The 22,176-nt window shown below is 38.8% G+C and overlaps 1 protein-coding gene across 1 annotated transcript; it reads right to left on the bottom strand.

Annotated features, from left to right (window-relative positions):
• On the bottom strand, positions 1–21,557 carry Cpb1 (carboxypeptidase B1). Its single transcript, XM_021659960.2, has 11 exons — positions 21,489–21,557; positions 21,322–21,397; positions 15,969–16,093; positions 12,626–12,725; positions 12,433–12,534; positions 11,549–11,650; positions 9,863–9,973; positions 9,651–9,741; positions 8,231–8,433; positions 922–1,006; positions 1–367 (listed from the first exon to the last, which is right to left on the bottom strand). The coding sequence occupies exons 1-11, from the start codon at positions 21,551–21,553 to the stop codon at positions 180–182; spliced, it is 1,248 nt and encodes a 415-aa protein (XP_021515635.1). The 5' UTR covers positions 21,554–21,557; the 3' UTR covers positions 1–179.
• Between the last annotated feature and the right edge of the window lie 619 nt (positions 21,558–22,176).

A 22,176-nucleotide genomic window follows, 5' to 3' on the forward strand; every position in this document is an offset into this window, starting at 1 on the left:
TTTCTTTTCCAATAATGATATGATTTTATTAGGAATGTTTTTAGAGGTTCAAGTGGGTTGATATGCCCAGAAAATTAAAAGAAAGATTATGATCTGGAAGCCTCTAAACAACAAACGAAGTCAAGACAGGCAAGAAATGAAAAATAAGCGTTTTGAAATAAGGTGGTCTAGAGTCTTCACTAATATAGATGTTCTCGGACATAATTGGCTATGTACTTGACTGCAAGCATTGTCTCCTCACAAGTTTGGCGGATCTGAGACTCAGGAAGCAGAAAGCCATAGTAGCCTGTATCCCGGAGTTCAAAGGTGAAGGAATATTTGATTCCCTGATCATAAGCCCAGTCATCAGAGCCCCCAGCAGCGGGATCTGAAATTAGAAAACAACCGGAGAAAAACCTTTAAGTCAAGTAAGGAGGGTAAAATAAACCACCAGCTTCTGTTTCTAACTACAAATTTTTCACCGTGAAAAATATTACAGGTAAGCTAACATTCTAGTCAATAGAAAAACAATTTACTTCAAAAAAAGTCAGTCCAATTTTGCCCAAAAATTATTTTGTGAGAATGATTTCAGAAAGTATGTTTTTAGTAATATGAAATTCTCGGTGCACTTATAAGGATGTAGTGGGAGCACACTCTATGGATATCTCACTAAAGAATGGATGTCTCCCAGGAAAGCAAAGAAAACTGAGTGCTAAGAGGACAGGACCCGAGCTTGCAGAAACCTCAAAATTGTGAAACTTGAAAGCTTGAGGGCAGGGGTGCCCCTGTCTTCTTTTTCACTGTTAGAGATTGAACCTGGGGCCTTGTTCATGTCAGGCAAACTCTTTACTGAGCCATGCTACCCCTGGTCCCTTCTTTCTAGATATACAGTTTTTTTTTTTTTTAAATTTTGCATTAATTGGTTTTGAACCCACGACTCACAGATTGTTGTAGCTCCTGGGCCATATGTGTACTTGGTGCCATGCAGAGAGGCAAGCTCCTTTGCTGCGCCTTTCACCAGGGCATTCTGAAGAAGAACCATCAGGAAGTGAATACATGAAAACCACCACGCCAAACAAACACACATCCTGCACACTTGCTTAAAAACCAAAGACATTTATGCCGCAGTTGGGTTAATATTTTATGCTTTTCAATACCTATCGCAATTTTTCCAGCTGGGTCATATTAAAATTTGTAAGTCTTGCGAGTGGATGTTTCTTCAACGCCCTCCGCAAGCACTCACGCTGAATTTCTTTCTGTTTCATTTCTGCAGTGTTTAAGAGCAAAGCAAAAGCTAGGAAGTCCTAATGCTATGCACAGAGGTTGTTGATGTCATTGCACAAAAACAAAACATACCCGAAAAGGCAGACAAAACAACTATGACTTGGCAAGGTGGGAGTTAGAAAGACAAGGTTGAGTCATTCAGGATGGAGCGAATTAGGGCTGGAGCATTAGCAGATGAGCACAAAATGATTGTATAGACAATGCAACTGTTCTTTGAGGCAATTGCTCTGAGACTGATGCCAGCCTTTAAAGGGCTGTTATTTTATTGTTATTGTACTTTAAAGGAACATTTGTGCCTTAGCCTCTGCTGTTCTTGTCCTTAGCTGCTCTCTCAAGTGGACATTCGTCTCCCTGCACAACTTTTAGGGTTACCTCATCACGTGTCTCCAATGTCTCCAACTTCCTCTTTTGTCAAAAAGACCCACTCTGAACCCACCACAGCGGTCCACCTCAAGCCTTATCTCATATTCTCTCTGAGGTAGGAAAGCCTGAACAGACCTTTGCACCTCTCTTCCTCTCTTTACCTCTGTCTCTAGGCGCTCTTCTTTCTTCATTGGGATGCTCTTTCTTCTCTGCTTAAACAGAGAACTTCTTTCCTCTCTCAGGTTTACTTTCATGTTATCTCTCTTTTGCAGCAGCTCCCTTCAACCAGAATTCCCTCAGTCTATTGGAATCAATTGTCCAGGCACTTATTATTTTATATTATTTCTCAGCAGATTATGTGTGTTTTAAAAATTTTTGTTCTTTGTTCTCTTTCTATATATAGCTCAGGTTGGCTTTGAACTTAAGACTCTCATGCCATGGTCAGGCTATTCCTTTCTATCCTTAGCATGTCACTCAGAATAGGTTGGTTGAGTGAGTCCTGTGCTGGGGCTCAGGGTCATTATAAATGGGTCATATCTGGGTTCACAGTGTTGAACTTCTCAAAAGTTGGATTGTGACCTCCTGAGAAGAGACTACGAATTGTATGGAGGTGGACAGTTATATCATGTATTTATGGTTGATGGCTGTCATATTTAGATTTTAGCATTAATTACAAAAGATGAAATCTATGGATCCTTTTTCTGATTCCACTTAAAGTTAATAATACACAGAAAAAAGTCATAATAAATATTCATCAGCTAAAATATATTTAAAATTCCAATTATCTTAATAAAATTTCTTGCAATCGGTATAGGACTTTTTTTTTGAAAGTTCAAATAATTTTGAAGCTTTGCTCTCCGTCAAGGGCCAACACGCCCTGTATCAATTATTCAATTATCTTCCCAATCTCATCCATCCACATTCACAACCACAGGATTTTCTAGAAGAATGGAATGCCATGTGGAAAGAGGAGCCAAGGAACAAGAGAGCCAAAGAGAGAAGAATTCACAACTCAAAACTCTAGTTAATGACACTTTCCTTTCTTTGGAAATTTCCACTTGAGGAACAGGCGTCAAATGTACATAAACCTTCCTTTTAAAGAGTTCTTCCTAACAACTAGAAACAAAGCGCAGGCAGGCTAAAAGAACACGCATGAGGGCCCGCATCCAGGCCTGGTCAGCATGAACTATGAAATCTGTCCGCCTCTCCTTCTTTCCCACTTTTCCTAGCCTTTGAACAGTTCCAAAAGAAGTGCTGTTGGAGCTGGTTTACTGATTTCCAAGAGAAGGAGGAAGTTGAATATTCATCAGCCATGATGAGGCTTTGCTTTCTGCAAAGGGCCAACATGTTCTGTATCAATCCTTTTCTATGAATTTCCTACCATATCTTATGCAGGGCTCACCTTTGTTTTCTTAAGAATGCTATAGCAAAAGACATCTACAATGTCACACAAGAAAAAGCAGTGCACTATTCACAGGTCCCTGAGCTACCAGGGCCCAGTGGGATGAATCAGTAGAGGGAGCTCTTCTCCTCCAATGACCCCTGCTCATAAGTAACAGGATAAAAAGCCCCCCCCCCCACCATTTCACGGCTGTGCACATGGCACTCACTCAAATCTCCTGCACACAGCCAAAGATGGCCCAGTGGGCGAATTGTCCAGAGTCAATTATTACAGTGTAGAAAAACAGGCCTCCAATCAAGCCTGAGGTATGAAATAATTCTAAAGAATTTAAATTAAAGACAAAAGTTTAGCTATCCCTGTGGTGATGGGAGAGTCAAATTATCTCTAACGTTGGTTTCCTTTCTCTTGCCCTGTGATAATCTTAACTTATACCACGGGACCAATAAAAAACATTACTCTTATAATTTTTGGTGCCTAAGGAGGTTCCAAGCTTCAAGTAGGCACCAAGGAGAAAGAATTTGGAACTGGGAAAAATCAATATGATTCTGAAGAAAAGGAGACTCCTGAGTGCAGTGAGGAAAGAAGTCAGAGAAACACGTGGTTTAGACAGCAGGGCCTGCTGCTTCCTCTAGAGCCCAGCAGTGATGCAGGGTAGAGGAATGCTGGCCCTGACACGAAGCAACTTTTTCCTTCAGTTAACCTGTATGTGCATTCCTCACTCTAACATTCAAGGAAAACACCGTGTGGGTTGGTTGAATTTGCAGCCCGGAGAATTTTTTGTTTGATTGAAATGGTGTTTTTCCCAAATATACTTAAAAAATAAACACATTATAACACGGAAAAGGGGCAATTTTTGGCAGTTGAGATTGGCAGAACACCATATATTATTTTTGAGGAGATCCTGTGAAAGGCAAGAGCCTTTGACCAAGAATGTGACTTTGTTCTTTCTTTGTTTGAAGCTGTTTTTCAGTGTCTGCTCCCCTGGCATTTGGCTGAATCATTCCGTGAGTGTGTGTGTGTGTGTGTGTGTGTGTGTGTGTGTGTGTGTTTATGTTTCCTGGTACACTGTAGGATGTTTATCAGCATTCTCTGGCCTCCACCACGAGATGTCACTAAACTCCTATAGTATGTCAATCAAAATGTCTCACACCATTACCAAATGTCTTCTCTGGGCAGGAGTGGGTAACAAAATTAGTTCAAAGTGAAGCAAAATATACAATTATCGCTAATGAAAATTTAGGAGAAAAGTTAAAAAGGAAGACAGATTTTAAAAGGTGTGTTTACTGATGACATTGCAGGTATGTCTTCAGTACTTTGGCTCTCCAAAAATGCCATTGCTAGCATGACTGGTAAATTTACCAAAAATATTTGACTCCCAGTTAAGTGTAAACGTAACATAAACTAAGGACATTTTTTCCCAGTATGAGTCTACCTCATGAAGGATTTGAGACACAATTATCGAAAAAAAGTAGGATTTTTTATGGAAATATAAATTAAACGAGGAGCCATGTAAACACATTTACCACGTCACTGTCTCCAGTCTTCCACAAGATGTCCATCTCACCACTCACCTTCTCTATCAAGAATTGCCCTTAGCCCTGTCTTTTAGTCTGATTTTTCTTGGTTTTATTCTATGCTTTCAATGCTCCATTCCTTCCCTGCTCATCAGAATCATGTCCATTCTTCAACTCTCAGAACAAATCACATCTCCTTTCTATTTTGCTTTTTCTTTTCCCTTTCTTCCTTCCTTTTTGCCTTCCTTCCTTCCTTTCTTTCTGACATATACTTAACTTTGGTTGTCTGAGTATTTACTATTTAGGTGAGGCTGTCCTTGAGCTCACATAGATCTCCACCTTCTTAGTGATGGAATGAAGGCATGCGTCAATGCTGCGTCCCCTTTCTTACTGAATGCCACACATGTGGCCATTTCCACCTCATGAATCCCTACAACTGTGAGCCCCCATTTAAGCACTTTTTGTTGCCTGCCTCTGAACTTCAGTCAGATCCTAAGTTCTCTTACTTTTTTTTTTTTGGTTGTGAGCCTAGCCTTTAATGGCTGAGCCATCTCTCCATCCCAACCCTAAGTTCTCAACTGGCATGGGCCATAATTGTGGAAACTTAATGCTCAATAAATGTCTCTTAAGTCATGGACTATCTAGGTCCAGGAGGAGAATTTCATCAAGCCAAGAAAGAAATCTTCTGAACTTTCTAATGGTGTAAAAGAAACAAACTTCTTTATTAAAATATATTTTATTGTTTCATTTTAACCTTTTGGTGTCTTTTTTAAAATTTGGAATGAGAAATTCTGAGAAAATACCTTAAGTGGATATTTTGTGCCCCAAGCTCTATAAGTGTATAAGTTTCTTAGTGTATAAGAAACTTCTTGACTGTGGGACTGTAGTCCTGCTAGATTGGTCACGAGGCAGGGCTGTGGTGACAGCTGTGATGGGGAAATGCACAGTGCTGTGGCTGTCTACCTTCTAATCAATATTCCTTCTCTTTGAATGTTTACCTGTAAATGTGACCTTACATTGTGATAACATGCGTGAGCAAGGTGACAGGGTTTCTTTCTTTCTTTCTTTCTTTCTTTCTTTCTTTCTTTCTTTCTTCTCTTTCCTTTTCTTCCTTCTTTCTTCTTTTTTTTTCTCTTTTCTTTTCCCTCCTCCTCCTTCTTGAGACAAAGTCTCATTATGTAGCCCTGATTGTACTGGAACTTGCTATATAGACCAGGTTGACCTTGAATTCACAGAAATCTGCTGCTTCTGCCATCTAAGTGCTGAGATGAGGGGTGTGCCACCACACTCAGCTTGAAAGGATTCTATTTTTGTAGCTCGGTAGCTAAAATCTTAATGAGGAGTAAGTGAATGACGTGCCTCTGAATTGGAAAGTGCTTTAAATCTGTGATCATATTCAATAGTTCTTCAGAGAACTATTATTTTTTTTGTTGATTTTCATTTTTCTCCTCTTGGACAATGAATAAATACTCATCAAAAGAATAGTAAAGGATACAAGATTGTACTTTGAGAAGTCAGCCGTATCAGGTAATCTAAGTAAATCTTTTGTAATATCCAGGGTCAGAGGGAATTAATAGTGAGATGCAAAACTTTTCTCATAAATTTTCTCAAAAAAATTATTGGGCTACCATTTTAGAATGAATAGAAATACGAGAGTCTTACATTGGTCAGTGTAATAAAATTGAAGACCCAGACATAAATCCATGTACCCCACTTGATTTCTTGATCACTTGATTTCTTTTTGTTTATAAGTAAGCCAGGAATACACACTGAAAGTACCGTTAACAAATAGTGTTGGTCAAACCATTTGGCTGCATGTAGAAAAATCCAAGTAGATCCATACTTATCACTCTATACAAAACTCAAGTCTAGATGTATCAAAGACCTCAACAGAAAACCAGACACATCAGGAAAAGCAGAGAATAGCCTTGAATTCACTGGCACAGAAGAAGACTCTGAATAGAACATTGTTGGTGCAGGTACTAGAATGAACAATTCATGAGTAGCCTCATGAAACGGAAAAGTTTTTGTCCGTCAAAGGACACTATTAATAGGTCAAAGTGGCAGCCTACAAAAAGGAAAAAAGTTTTTTTTTTTTATTAATTTCACATTTGATAGAGGACTAATATACAAAATATATGAAGAACTCAAGAAACTAAATATCAAGAAAACAACCCTATTTAAAAATGGAATACAGATCTAAACAGAAAAATTCTCAATAGAGAAAACTCAAATGATTAAGAAACACTTAAAGAAATGTTCAGCATCCTTAGCCACCATGCAGATGCAAATCAAAACTTCCTTGAGATTTCATCTTCTACCTGTCAGAATGGCTAAGATCTAGAAAACAGGTGACAGCTTGTGCTGTTGAGGATCTGGAGTAAGGGGAACACTCATCAATTGTGGTGAGAGTGCAAACTTGTGCAGGCACTATGACAAACTGTGTGGAGGCTCCTTAGGAAGATGGGAGCCAATCTTCCTCAGAATCCAGCTATATCTCTCCTATCATACACCAAAATGATGCTTCATCCTACCACAGACACTAGCTCAATTATGTGTATTGCTGCTCTATTCATAAGAGCCAGAAATTGGAAACAACCTAGATATCCCTTGACAGAAGAAGGGATAAAGAAAACGTAGTTCATTTACACAATGGAGTATTACTCAGCCATTAAAAAAAACCAAAAAAAACCAAAAAAACCTGACATCATGAAATTTAAAGGTAGATGGATGGAACTAGAAAAAAAATTATCCTGAGTGGAGAACCTCAGACCCATAAAGACACATATGGTATGAAATTGATTAGTTTTAGACATTAGCTCTCAAGTCAATGATAAATAAGCATCAATCCACAAAACCACAGAGATTAGGTATGGAGTGAGGGCATAGAGGGGACAAATAGGTCTTCCTAGGAAAAGGAAATAGAATAGTTACAGGTGGATGGAGGAGGTGCTGGAATAATTTTTAATGCAGAAAGGTCTTTGTGTCTTAGACTGGCCACTCTGGGTCCATTGTCTTTTTTTTTTTTCTTCCTGGCTCAGTGTGTGTGGTGAGACAAGGTACTTAGCTCATATTCTTTTAGCATCTTGCTTTTCATTTTGAAGTAGTGTATTGTTATTGTTAACTAGCCTGTGTGTGTCAGCCAACGATTGTGGCATTTTTTGTAACTGGTAAATACAGCCATATGTGGCTGTGCAGCCTGCCCACACTTGTCTCTTTCTCTGTCTCCCATGCGTGGATGAAATGTGAGCTTTCTGTTTCCTGACTGCAAGACCAGTATTATTTTCCCGTCCTACCTCCCCCGACAGGATGGACTTTATCTTCTCTGGAACTGTAAAGCAAAATAGATTACCCTTTTCTTAGCTTGCTTTTGTCAGGGCATTTCATCACAGCAACAGAGAATAACTAACACAGTCATTACTGCGGTAGAGCTAAATGGAACTACTGTCATTTTGAATATTGGTAAAGAAATCGTATTCGAAGGAGATTGTTCTCTGTATCGAAATTCCATTTCTTTCTTCTAGTTTGTTCAGAATTAAGTTCCTTAATATATACCATATATGCATATACATATAAACATAATATCCCACCCCCACACTTTCTACTCCTGAAACGAACATGAAATTGTTCTGACAACTGTTCTCAGTTTCAACACTGAAATCACCTCCTTCCCGCTGCACCCACTCACCAATTCCTCGTAGTTCTCAGGCAGCTTGTAGTCATAGGAGTAAGGGTAGAGCATCATCTGGGAGTAGGAGTGGACTGTCAGATAGGCCTTGATGGAGGAGAGATTTTTGCGGATAAAGTCTGCCAGGGCCTTTGTCTCTTTTTCGGACTCTGGGGCTGGTCCACAGTAGGTGTCAGAGCAGGGACTCCGAGAAGCTCCCACTTCTGCGAAAACATGGATCGCTCTTAGTGGCCAGTGGTCACCTACTGAAGTTCTCATGGGAGATGTTAGATGCTTCAGATTTTCAGGTTAGGAAGCTAAATAATATAAGCTATTTTCTCAGGAGTTTTTACAATTCATGATTCTTTATCTGTCTGACATCTGTCTATCTATCTATGTATCTATCTATCATTTATCTATATCTATATTCTGTCTTCTTATTTATCTATCTACGTACCTATCTATCATCTACCCATCTGACTATGCATATATCACATATATTACATTGTCATACACATGAAATCACCAATATCTTTCTATCACAGGCCTTTAAAAACATCAGTATTTATGAAGACAAGTAGTATACCTGTGTTCTGGCTGGACTACTTATTAATCGTGACCATGAAAAAAAAAAAATCCTATGTTGCTGTAATCACTTAATTGCATCACGATTTTCTTTAAATGATACTTACTTAATATTGTGTCTAAGTGGTCGTTATATTAGATCCTGTAGATACATCACACACATGGATACACTGTATCAAGTGCATCAACTGCACAATTTTAGAATTTAATGTATCTAGGAACACAATACAGAGCTTTGCTCCATACAGTATCAAATGAGTCAATAAACTGTTTTCTGTGCTTTGAGAAAGTTAGAATGCTAAAACATTATAGTTTTTCTGTTTTTTTAAAAGATATAATTTCACTTTTACTTTCACTGTTATTTTATTGATATACGGAGCAGAAAGCATAGTGAAGAGGAAACACATGCCAGGTTAAAGACAAATAGCCATCATCAAAATTAAGTGAACTTATTTTAATACATAACTGCTTGCCACAGAGACAGAACTTTGAGACAATCAAAAGGTCCATCTCCACTTTGCATTGAAACTTTATTTTCTGGAAATTATAGTGATCCGTGTGCCTAGTTGGAACCTTTACAGTTCCAAGGCACTGGGTATTATAATTTTGCTATGTACCATGGTCACAGGCTGTGCTACTCAGCTAACTACTGGACACAGCGATGATGTCAAACTTTCACCATCTGAATTCAGTAATTAATCTTAACAATAATGCCGAGGCAGCAAGAGAGCATGAATGGCCATAGGCTGTTAAGCACACTTCTTGTTTTAAATATTGACCTATTGTTTTCTTAGGCTACTTTACCCCTTACGCTTTTTAATGTTGTGCACAAAATGGTTAGCCAGCATTTACTCACCACACCAACCGGCGTTAAAATTTCTGTTGGGGTCTACACCCACGCAGGAACTTCCCGCCTTGGTGGAGCGGGTCTTTCTCCACATTCGGCTCTGAAAGTAAATTATATAGTTAGATCAACACACACACACACACACACACACACACACACACACGCACGCACACACAGGAAGTAGCAGTGTGAAGTTCACAAGTCTGTTTGAGCTCATGTACCTTCGTCCAGGTATAGACATAGCCATCAATGTTGACCACAGGCAGAACATAAAAGTCCAGTTCATCAAGAAGCTGAGTCATGTGGATCTCTTTTCCGTAGGTACGGGTGGCCTGTACGTGAGTGACAAGGTGGGATTTCATGGGAGAATGCAATAGAATGAGGCACGCCTTCCTAACTGTTCAACAATGTGAAAACCACAAAAGATGAGGGAATGGGCCATTACTTGGTCTGGATGCATGTTGATTTTGGTAACATAAGCAGGGTTCTCTGCCTCATGGCCAGCCTGCATTTAAATCCAACCTTTTCCTGGGCTTTCTTGGATAAAACATTGCAAATTAATACAGAAGTCCTTTGAAGAAAAGAAATTAGATTTCATATAATAAATTCTTATAGTTTAAGAACATATCAATGGAAGGTTTTATATTTAGAAAAGAGCTGTAAAAATAATACAGGGAGTTCCCAAATATTCTTTATTTAGTTTTCCCTAATGTTATCAGTTTTTGTAATCACAGTAGAGGTATCGAAGTAAAGACATTGACGTGGGAACACTATTGTAAACTGAACTTTAGACTTTATTTAGATTTCATCAGTGTTTCTATTAATGTCCCTTTCTGGTTATAGGGCTTTCCTTGCCTCCCCTACTTTCTCTCCCTCTTTTGGGTCTCATGTTGCCCAGACTGCCTTAAACTTGCTAAGTAATTGAACCTGTCCCTGAGTTTCTTACACTTCTGTCTCTATTTCCCACACACTGGAATTATAGGCATGTACCGGAATAGACAGCTGTCATACTTCCTCAGTCTCCATCGGTGTATGTTAATTTTCAGTCTCTCCTCATCTTTTATGACTTTCACATCCTTGAAAAGCACTGGTCTAGTTGTTTGGTGGATGGCCTGAAGTTTGAACTTGTTTGGTTGTTTTGTTATTTCTTATGATTATGAGGAGATTATATACTTAGAGAAGGCTACAAAGGTGACCTGACTTACATGTTATTAGTATTTTATTTAATACTGGTGATATTATTCTTAAAAATTCAGTTAAAATAGTTTAAATTTTTTTCATTGTAAGTTTTCACTTTGGGAGTAATATATTTTGGATGGAACATACTTTATGGCTTTGAAAATATCTTGTATCTCCTTAAAATTGTATACACTAACTTCTGCACCCTTCGGTGAGTTTGCTAAAATCGTTATAACTGTGATACTCTAAATATGATTTTGTTTATTATTTGTGCCCATATTGCTTGTAATTATCTTGTAAGAAATGGTTATTTCTTCTTCCTTTTTATTTATGAAGTATCTATTTGTATCAATATTACTGCATGGATATTTGAAAACTTGAACATTTCATTTCATCAAGAGAATTCAATGGTCAGCTGGTGATTTATCTATACTTATCCAATTTTAAAGGACAGATTACTATTTTTGCTGTCAGCCAGTCCACCAAAGACATGTGAGAAAGTATAATTTAGTGAAATTGAAATAAAACCATTTTTTAACTTAAAAATGCATGTCTTACAAAGGTGTGTTGACAAATATTAAAACTAATTTCCCTCAATAAAAACTTGGAATTATGTTTTTTTTGTGTGTGTGTATGTATATTTTCTCATATTAGGAATTCCATAGAAAATAATTAATTGAAATTAATACTTTCTATTTCTTTCACCAAAAATCATTCCATCAACCCACCTCTCTCACAAACCACTGACAGAATGCAGGAGAAATCCACTCTCTTGCGTGGAAACCACAATCTATGAAGAAGGCAGGCTTATTGGGTTTAGCTTTGCCAACCTATTGTGAACAAAAGGAAAAGGAGAAATGTCATTTACTGTGTGGCCATCAGGGGTTAACATCCTCTCCCTTTGGCCTCAATAGGTGAATCCTGACATCAGTGGGTGATGCTCAGCACTCAAACTGGGTTTGAGCTGAACTCTTGCAATATCATTAGGCTATATTGCCACAAGAAGCTTGATTCCCTGCTTACCTGTATCCCCGTAGCACTTATATTCAGCCTGTTATTAGGAGACCCGACTACGATACTGGATGACTAATTGTAAGTGATTATGACCATTGCAACTTTTATAAACATTTTCCTTCTCTCCACCTAGTTCTCATCTTTTCATTTTATTGCTGGAATTGCATGATAAAAGTAGCACTGAGGATGATGGAAACAAACTGTTGGTGTTCCTTGTAATGTGGTCTGATAACTGAGAGCAGCCTGACGGATGACTTTTCAACGAAAGCTTGCAACCCGCCACCGTATTTGGAAACCTCATCTGGGAGAGGGGACTCTCATCAGGTCGACCATCACCTAGAGTGCCTAGCAATGTGGTAAAAGTCATAAGACTTCTCCTAGTTTACTGGATTTTCTTTTTGAATAAATCGAAAGTAATTATTTGAAAATGCATATAGAATCGAAGAATCCAAGGAATCTGAGCTAGAGTTTTTTTTTTTTGGGGGGGGTAAGCATGTCTGTGGAACAGATGCTAATGAATTCATTGATTCAGAATTCAGAATTCAGAATTCAGAATTCGTTGATTTAAAGAGCTCAGGCTACGTTTAAAAATTGTTACCTTGAGGAGATACATGTTCCGTCCTTCAAATGTGGTTCCAATGACGTTCAGAGAGACGAGGTCTGGATTCTCAGTGGCAACTTGTTGAACCCAAGCCTCTATCTACCAAAAGAAATTACGATTGGATTAATGTGATATTGTTGGTTCAGCCCAAACCTTCCCCAAAGTATCAGAGAGAGGGGCCCCTCCATACCGTCTCCCACTTGTTGTACTTGGTGTAGCTGTGTCCACTGGCACGGGTGTGGCTATCAAACTGGGCTTCCAGAACGGTTTTCACGTTGCTAATCAATACCCTGTGTGAGAGAACACAGGTGTTTCTGAGTGTGAAACACACGAAGCCAAGAACCACAGCTTTAGTAGATGCTGCAGCACCTCCTACTGACTTCTGACCTTTATTAAGGCTCTTCAAGCTGAGCCACTTAAGGGAGATTGCGGTATCAGTCAGAAACTGTGAGCCATTGAGGACACTGAGAGACGTGAAACTCTTCTAGGGCCCATATTTCACATGCCTTAGTGACCCTAAACACAGAAATGGTTTTCTTTGATACTCAGGCATTTGCCCCAGGGCCTTGGGTATCCACACAACGGTACATATTTGAGGCATATTTATTTTATTTTGTTTTTTAAACCTCAAGTGTTTTCCTGATTTTAGCACTGAACAAATGCCCCATGTCTTAGAAACCTACTCATCACTAGCAATGTGATATGAAAGTTGGCCACCGAGGGCCAGTCTTCAGGATTTTAGGAAAACAACTGCTGGTTGAAAGTTCAGAAATATTAACAGTATTAAATATTTATTACGCAAGTGACACTGGGTTTAAAGAGCTAGTATCTATCATGAGTAGGTGACTGCTCTCTGATCACTCTCGGCCCTGATGATGCAGCCTCGCCAGGCCATGGAGGAAGAGGATCCAAGCAGTTCTGCTGAGATTTAACAAGCCATGGGCAGATGGCAATAGTGGAGAACTCCCCCTTTCAGTGGACTGGGGGGAGGGGATGGGGGAAAAAAGGGATGGAGCGTGGGGCTAGGGGAGTTGGGGGAGGGGGCTTCAATCGGAATATATAATGAATAAATTGTAAAGAAAAAAATTTAAAAAGTTGAGTAAAATAAAAATAAATCAAATAAAAAATCTTTGCTGTTTGTCTAGCCTAATAATCTAATGATTTTATAGCAAGGCAATATTAAAACTGAAGAGAAAGAAGCTTAGAGGCCTGCTTATTCCTATAAATAAATTCAGTTGAACATTTCTACATGTGCTCATGTATTTATCTTTATTTCCCACTACTACTTTGAGTGCGAAGTATGCTGGGAAGGGAAAAAAGGACCTCAATGTCCTTAATCACTGAATATGCCAGAACAAGGTCAGTTTGCAAAAACTTTGTCATTCAGAGTTAAGCCTTTCAGTGATTTTTGTCTGACATAAGAGAATTGTAGGCACCCGTAAAAATCTTCTTTCGTTCTCTTTAGACTTAAGGGCACCTATCAGGAACACCCTCTGAACCTCTCACGCAGTCCCCCTCCATTTGGTGAATTTGGGTATGAGCTTGTGCCTGTTTGTGGAAATGCAATAAGTTAATACTAAATGACTTATCTGAGTTCTTAGCAAGTTCTTTCTTATGACTTAACTCTTAATATTTAAAAGATGAAAAGGAGCCAATGTTAGAGTTTTACTGAACAAAGAAATTTTTTCTTTGGAACAGTCATAAAAACTCTTTTACTGAGTTAGTCTTCTGCAATTCATCTCAAACTTAAAGCAAGATATCTTAAAGCAAAATAGGTCTATCAGTATATAGTATACTGATATAGTCTATCAGTATCTTAAAGCAAGATAGGTCTATCAGTATATAGTTCTGGTGATGAAGAGTCCCACATAGGTCTCCCTGGGCTGAGAGAAAAATATCAGTGTGGAAATGTTCTCGTCTGACCTACTACGGGAGAACCTGATCCTCATGAGCCTTTTGCACCTCCTGAAGGCTTCCTGAATTCCTTGGCTAAGGCTGCCTCCTCCATCTCCAAAGCCAGCAACAACAAATTGAGTTCTTGCTTTCAGTCACTTGGGGATGAGGATGAGACCTTTGAGGGCCCATCCTGTTTAGAAGGGCTTTCTTTGTATTCAGCGTCCAAACTAGAAGGCTAAAAATTTGAACAGGAAGTAGAAGGAATCATGAATTGGGAATAAAGAGGTCAAGGTAATGGTGTAGTTCAATGTATGTATGGAGTTGAGAAAAATCATGCACTGCCTGGCCTTCATGACTTGAGAATGGGACCTTGATTAGAGGATACTCAATGTCCTTTTCAGTCCTGAGTTGAAATAAAACCCACCGTTCTTGGTCATTTACATAGACGCCTTCAAAACTAGATGCAAAAACTATTTACAACCTCTATAAACTAAGAAAACAGAGAGATACTAAACCCTGGGCTAGAAAAAAGATTGGGAAAATGCTCTTCAAGATAATTAATAATAAAAAGCCATCGAGCCAAAACAGAACAAGCAAAACAGAAATCTAAAAACCAAAACAATCAGCTGGCAGAAAACTTTAAGAAAACAATTCCATTTCAATACCGCCCGATAGAAAGAACAAATACTGCCAAGCCCAGACAGACTTCTCTGAATGAAAGAAGGAGCCAATAGAAATTGCAAGTGATTTATACTTTCACCTTTTATTTTCTCAGTTTTTAAGCCTGAGCCCGGGGCTTTGCACAGGCAAGTTGAACATACAGTTGAGCTGTATCCCTAGTTTTTATATTCTAAGATGTGCTACAGAATATGTAAGTTACATGGCTTCTCACTGCGTTCCCCGGGGAAAATATATCCTAAGTTAATTGTCCTTAACACTCACAGAGTTAAGGCTTTCAGGAGACATCTCTTCTATAAAGCCATAATCACGGCCGGTGCTGATATTCAGCAATCAGCGTTGGGTGAAGGCAACAGCAAAGCTCACAGAAAGGATGTAGCTATCCTTTCAAAACAGTCAATGTCTAGTTCAAATGACCTAAAGAAGACTTAGTAACTATGAAAGGCTATTGGGGTTTTCTTTCAGGAAGAAAGAGAAAAGTTTTTATTGTGTTAGTCAACAGTTTAATCAAGAATCATGACAATGAGGTATTAAAAACAGTTTAAATTATAGATCATAATAGTAAAGGTATCCTTTTGCATCTTGGGAAAGAGCATCAGAAGACTTGCATCATTTAGCAATTTTAATCAGATCATGAATTAGCATAGAGCAAATTTAAAAAATCTGTAAACTGTAGTTTTACATCCAACTTTCTATAGAATTCTCCCAGAAACAAAGAATGAGTAGTGACAGCAAAGTATATCACTAGAGATCGATGGGATAATAATAAATAAGTCCCCTCGAATCACTCCAGCAATAACTATGGTAGTCACAACAGTCTCTACATAACTTGTTATTGTTCAATCGGATAATTAATTTGTATCAGCTAGTCTATCACTGGTAAGAACTTGCAGTTAAACAGGCCTAGATAAAAGGGGAGAGAATTTTAATAACTATAAAATGTACAGGCATAAACTTACTCATAGTAAAATTCATTCTCTTCCAAAAAGTTCTCCACAGTGGCGACGTCTTCCGCCTTAACATGAAAGTCAACTGTAGTGAGAGGTTTCACTTGTGTAGCAGAGTCTGGTTTCCAGAAATCAATCTGAATAAAAACATATATGTACTAAATATCTACAGTTCAGTGGCAAGTTAGGATTTGAGAGCACATGAATGCTCTATTTCATACAATTTTCTTAAAACTTAAATCATTCAGAAAATCTGTTATAAACATCTCCTTTGAATTAATAAGGACCAACCAGTTAGATGACAATAAAAAATGTCTACAAGGCTGGGGATTGATGGCTTCGTGGGTAAGAATGCTTGTTCTATAAACATGAAGACCTGAGTTCAAATGCTGCCAGGACAAGATGAGTATGGTTGTATGTGCCTATAAACCCAGTGTTTGGTGGGGACACAGAGGGGCAGAGACAAGAGGATGACTGGGGCTTGCTGTCCACCAGCCTCCCTCCGGCTTCAGTGTAAAAACCCTCTCTCAGCGGAACAAGGCACAGAATGACAGAGCAGATACTGCCATCCCCCTCTGGCCTCTGTGTGCACAGATGGGTGTGTGTGCTAGCACCCACTGCATTATCACATACTCACACACAAATACAGACACATACGAGGCTAAGACATTGATTAGCAAGAAGCATGAAGAGCATGATTATTTCTCATAACACTAGTTAATTGCAGTGTTCTCTAGCTCCTCTGATTTTCAATTTTACGGAACACTTGTTTATTATGATAGCATCTTCTCTGGTAATGGATAAAGCTGCCAAGTAATAATAAAACCATTACAGACCACAAAGGTAGGGGAGAGAAACTGAGCCTTCCTTCACTTTAATAGATTTATTTTTATAATCTTTGAGCTTATTTCTATAAAACACACTAATATGAGCCCAAGAGAATCTTCCTGATGTGTTCTGTACTGTGGCTGCAAACAAAATAATATTGGGGATCCAGGACTATACTGAGATTCCTATCTAGTTCATTAACTTTTATTAACGTTATTGAGGCTTATTACATAATGGGCTTCAGGTTGGTGACACAGTAGTGGGTGACTCAAACCTAGTATTTATCTTCCCGAGGGAGACTTTCGAGAAAATGGAAATAATAATGTGACTGACACATTTGACTATTATAATGCTTTTATTTACTCATACATCATCACAGATATCCATTTTCATGGAAAAACATGAACTAGGTTCTACTGCCTTTTGTAGGTATGTTTTTCTCTTTCTTCTTTACATTGAGCAGAGGCCTGGAGGTCTGGGATAAATTTGACACTGCGTCTTGATTTCCTATTGTGTCTCACTCAATACCTGTTTAGATGTTTGCAAGCTAGGCTCAGGGTGAAAATGTGAATTCTGGTGATACTTGGGACCATTTTTGGGAACCTTGTCGGGAAAAACTGAGCAGATTTGAAGACTGTATACCAGAAATTGAGGAGGAAAGGTTTTAAGGTGACCAAGTTTCTGGTGTGCATTCGTGGAGTTCAGTAACCATAGCTGGCCCTGCTGAATTTGAAACCACTGTATTAGTCCAGTGGATGCTGAGGGCTACACAGGAAACCAGGGCGACAGAGGGCAGGGATACATAATTCCAACAAGAAGGATTCCAGAAGAGTGTCAGTACAGCTATAAAAGATGCTTGAAAGAATACTATATTAATGTGTAGAAAAGGACTGAAAGAAAAAAGCTGAATCAAGAGGATTGCAGCTAAAATGCTAGTGGTGACAGTGTAAACATAACCCACAACAAACACAGAGGAAGCTGGGGTCTAGCGGCAAAGGCAGCACTGCAAAGAGAAAAGCTATGACAATAGAAGAGAAAGGATTTTTGTTTTGTTTTGTTTTGTTTTTATTTTTTATTTGAGACAGGGTTTCTCTGTGTAATAGGCCTGTCCTGGAACTCACTTTGTAGACCAGGCTGGCCTCAGACTCCTAGAGATCTGCCTGCCTCTGCCTCCTGAGATCTGGGATTAAAGGCGTGCGCCACCACGCCCGGCTTGGAAAATCCAGTTTGAATACGAGCTTTCAATTTATGTTCCTGCCCTTTCATTGTCACTTGTGTCTCTGTCCTTTCACTGTTGTAGACTCAGGGACTTAGCATTGGTGTCAACAATAAAGCAGATAGTGATAATGCTACTCTAGACAGAGAAAAATAGACTTAAAACCCCAGAAACAGAGACTAGGAAAATTCATAGGACAGAGAGTAAGTTTTACTATAAATACCTTGGTTTCTCAAGAGGATCAATATAATGTCAGTGCAAAGAGTAAAATAAAGCCCTCGCTCTGAAATTACAAATGATGAGAGAAAGTACAGTGTGGCTCTGATCCTTCAACACACTGCGTCCTTAAAAGGACACGTTCAAAAGCTGGGAGGAAGGACACACTGGGCCAAGGATACACAAAAGACTAGATGTCCTTTTGATGATCTTATCAGGAAGGCTACTTCCCAGAATACACCACACCCACATGATCAGTAAAGAGGATTTAAATCTTTTGAAAATTTATGTTAGAAATAAAGAAAAATGTAAGAAAGAAACATGTCCCTTCCTGTGTTGAGCTAGACTGGGCTACTGCAGCTGGAGGAGAGCTGGACTATTTAACTCTCTTGGCTTCTACCAAAAGGTAGAAACCAAGATTTTTCAGCTTCCAAAGAGAACACTGAGGTTCAAGGCGATGAGAATAGAAGTGATTATACTGTCTTAGAAACTGTACCCCAAAGAAATTCAAAGCCATTTCTACTATGTAACATGATTGAGACCAGCCTGGGCTACATGAGTCTCTGTCTGTCCTTTTAGAAACCTTGTAGGGTAAGTTCTGCAGATATTGGTACTAGGAACCCTTGGGTTCATCCAATGACAGTAGCCATTAGCAGTTACAGGGTTTTTCCTCATTATTTCCAAGTGGCATACTTATACTCTAATTTAAGCTCTTACAACAAATCTCAAAGGAAGAGAGTATTAACCCCAGCACAAATGAGAAAGCTGAGGTGCAGAGAGGAGCACAAGACTAGCTACAAGTGATATGGCCACAAACTAAGTCTGGTGAATCTGAAATCACTCCCTGTGCTTGACCACAACAAAACGGGACAATTCAGGTGACTAAAACAATATGGCAGACAGCATTAAAGTACTGAGGGGTCAAAAAATTCCAGAGGCTCACTGGGGAATGAAGGCATTCCTTGGGAAATAAAGAAGCAGTAGTGGTAACTCCTGGGACCTGTCACTGAATTCAAGAAGCTGCAGAGCCAACTGGAAGCTGATGGACCGTGAATGCTCAGAAAAACAAGGGTGATCCCTGGGAGGTAGCATGGGTGGAAGCAAGGGTCAGGCTCAGCTGACTTCCTCTGATAATTGGAAGAGCCCACTGCTAGCCTGGTAGAATCTTGATCTCAGGAAAACACTTGATAAAGTATCTGTACTGATACGCCTTTTTACAAGTCAGAAAGCCACACAGTGCTGTATCTAGAGAACACCTCACTCACGCTAGGCAGTTTGAACATACTTTTCCTCAGGAGAGCAAGCTGATGAATCACTTTCATTATTTAATGCCTTACATGGTACATTGGGGACCGATGATAAATACGTTTTGACTAAATGAACTGCAGTGAACGTCTCTTTGTGTGGACCCCTTCCTCAACGTTTCCTTCACCTGTGAAATACATAAATTAAGAGAGCATGCTTGAGGAGGCGGAGAGGCAGCTTAAAGCACTGAATGCCCTTCCAGGGGACCACCTGTAACTCCAGTCCTGGAGGATCTGGTCGCATTCAAACAAGTTCAGTGTGTTGAAAACAGGCTACAGAATTTAGCAGAACAAGTCTAAAATCCTGAAATTACATTAAAAAAATAGATAAGCACAGAAAAATGGGTGTGTGTGTGATTTGTTTGAGAGTGATTTGAGTAATTTGTTTGTGTGAGAAAAAAAAATGGTTCATATAGGACCCAAGGTTAGTAGAAGCAGAAGTATGTTATTCTCCACTAATTAAGTGTTGGCTATATACAAGAAGGCAGGAAATAGCCCTGTGGCTCTAATGCAGACCCCTGCCACTTCTGAAAGACACATTTGCAAGACAAAATACAAAGACTGAACTGTCTCCAGATGTGACCATAATGCTCCAGACTCTAAGCTAATCCTAGGAGAAATGATAGAAAGACACAAAAAAGAGAAATTTTAGAGGCAATCGATATTTGACTCAGTTAGTTCTAGTGAGTCAAAGTTAGAAGGAAGGCACCTTCCATCTTGACGCATTAAAGAAATCCTGTGGGGTGGGGTATAAGGTGTTGCCATTGTCCATGGAAGCAACTCAGCTAATTTTGGTTAAGGCTGGCAGTCAGGGGTGCTACTTGCTAGGGGGAAATTCCAGATTTGAAAGAAGGTTAGAATAGGTGACTTTATGTTTTTTCTTTTTAATCAAAACTTCACATTTTATGATTATGACACTTTCTACCTTTTGCTTCATTTCTCCACATCTGCCTTAAAAGCTAAAACAGAGACACACAGAGATGATAGATAGACTATATATATATATATGGATACATAGATGAATGGATGGATGGATGAATAGGTGGGTGAGTGGATGGATGGATGGATGGATGATGGATGGATAGGAACATGGATGGGCAGAATGACACCTAGGAGCTAGGACATTGTTTTAGTTCATATGCTCAAGGATAACTAGCATTGACCCAAGTGGTGCTACCTGTATTAAGGAGTAGATTTTTTTTTACCACATTGTATATGTAATTAAAATATATATTCTAAGCCATAGATATTTTTGATAGCAAAATTTCACTTTTTTTTAAAGCAAAAGAGTAATATGAAAATTACTTGTGCTTTTTGCCTTCTTTCTCTTCCTCCCGTCATATCATGAAGGCAGCCAGAATCAAGGTTAGGAAAATTCAAGTTGTGTGATTATAAATGAAAGAAAATCAAAGGGAAAGGATTACACATGGAGTACGGAAATGAATTTGAAGTTGGACCAAAGCCCAGTTTTTCAGTCCGTTCCAAATTGATCATTTTTCTCTTTTGTCGTGGAAGGGAAGTGACTTGCATGTTAGATGTTCTGTGACCTTCAAGACAGATCCAACTCATCTAACTGTCCCTGTCAGTTCTTCTAAAAGGTTGTATAGATTTATAACACTACAGGGCTTGTCACAGTCTAATTTAAGCACCAAAGGAAAGCAATGTGGCATTAAGTATTTTCCAAGTTTTATTTCTTCTAAAAATCCTGCAGAGAATATTTCATGTCGTTGCTCTTTGATATAACCAGACTAAATCAGACTTTAAAGTAAGTATAAAGCAGAGAACTGAGCTGTTTCTTTACCTCCTTGGTGTTGGCCAGCTCCTGGATTAAGTTGACATGATCTTCATCAGATACACTGACACGGAACACCCGGTTGCTAAGTGATCAGAAGAATGAATAGAAAGTTACATTTCAATAACATGTCCAAAAGCTAACTAAACTTACTTTGTAAGGAACTAGGGACTTACCCATCAAGGTGTTCCTCAGAAGGGTGAGCCAGAGCCACACTCACCAGAAACAGTAGCAGCAACATTGTGCTTGACTAGGACTATCTTGGTGACAGAGTCCTGCTTTTATAATCTAGAGTGTTCCTTCCATGCCTCTCCTGACTGAAAAAAAAAAAAGGGCATTATCAGAGCTTGATTAATAATTTTCCTGGCACAGTGACTAGGAGGCATTTAGAGTCTCGGAAGTTATCTTTTTTGAACACCTGTAGAAACAGTAAATGCTCCCACATTTAATTGGTTTAATTTGCACGTTAAAGCTAGAATCATTTGGAGGGGGGATTTTAAATAAAACCTCTGTTGTGGTCTTTTTGTTTTCATTTTTGAATTGAGATTTACATGCAGCAAGTGAGACAGATTTAAGTATGCTTGGTGGGCTTTGGCAAATGTAAACCCCATATTAATTGACCTCCCATAAAAGGCAGACAATTTCTTAGCTTAAGAAGTTCCATTAGCACCTTTCCTTGAATATACTTAAACTTTCTTCAAGCAATTACTATTGATGTTTTGACTTTTATATTAATTTTGCCCATTCAAGCTTCACACAAATGAGATTGTAGATACTGCTTACATTCTTTTGGACAATGACTTCTATTATTGGAGTAATCATGTTTTTCTTTATAACATTCATATCTTGTTACTCACAAGTACC

Source organism: Meriones unguiculatus, chromosome 2 (genome assembly GCF_030254825.1).
Source record: "Meriones unguiculatus strain TT.TT164.6M chromosome 2, Bangor_MerUng_6.1, whole genome shotgun sequence".
NCBI classification, from domain to species: domain Eukaryota; kingdom Metazoa; phylum Chordata; class Mammalia; order Rodentia; family Muridae; genus Meriones; species Meriones unguiculatus.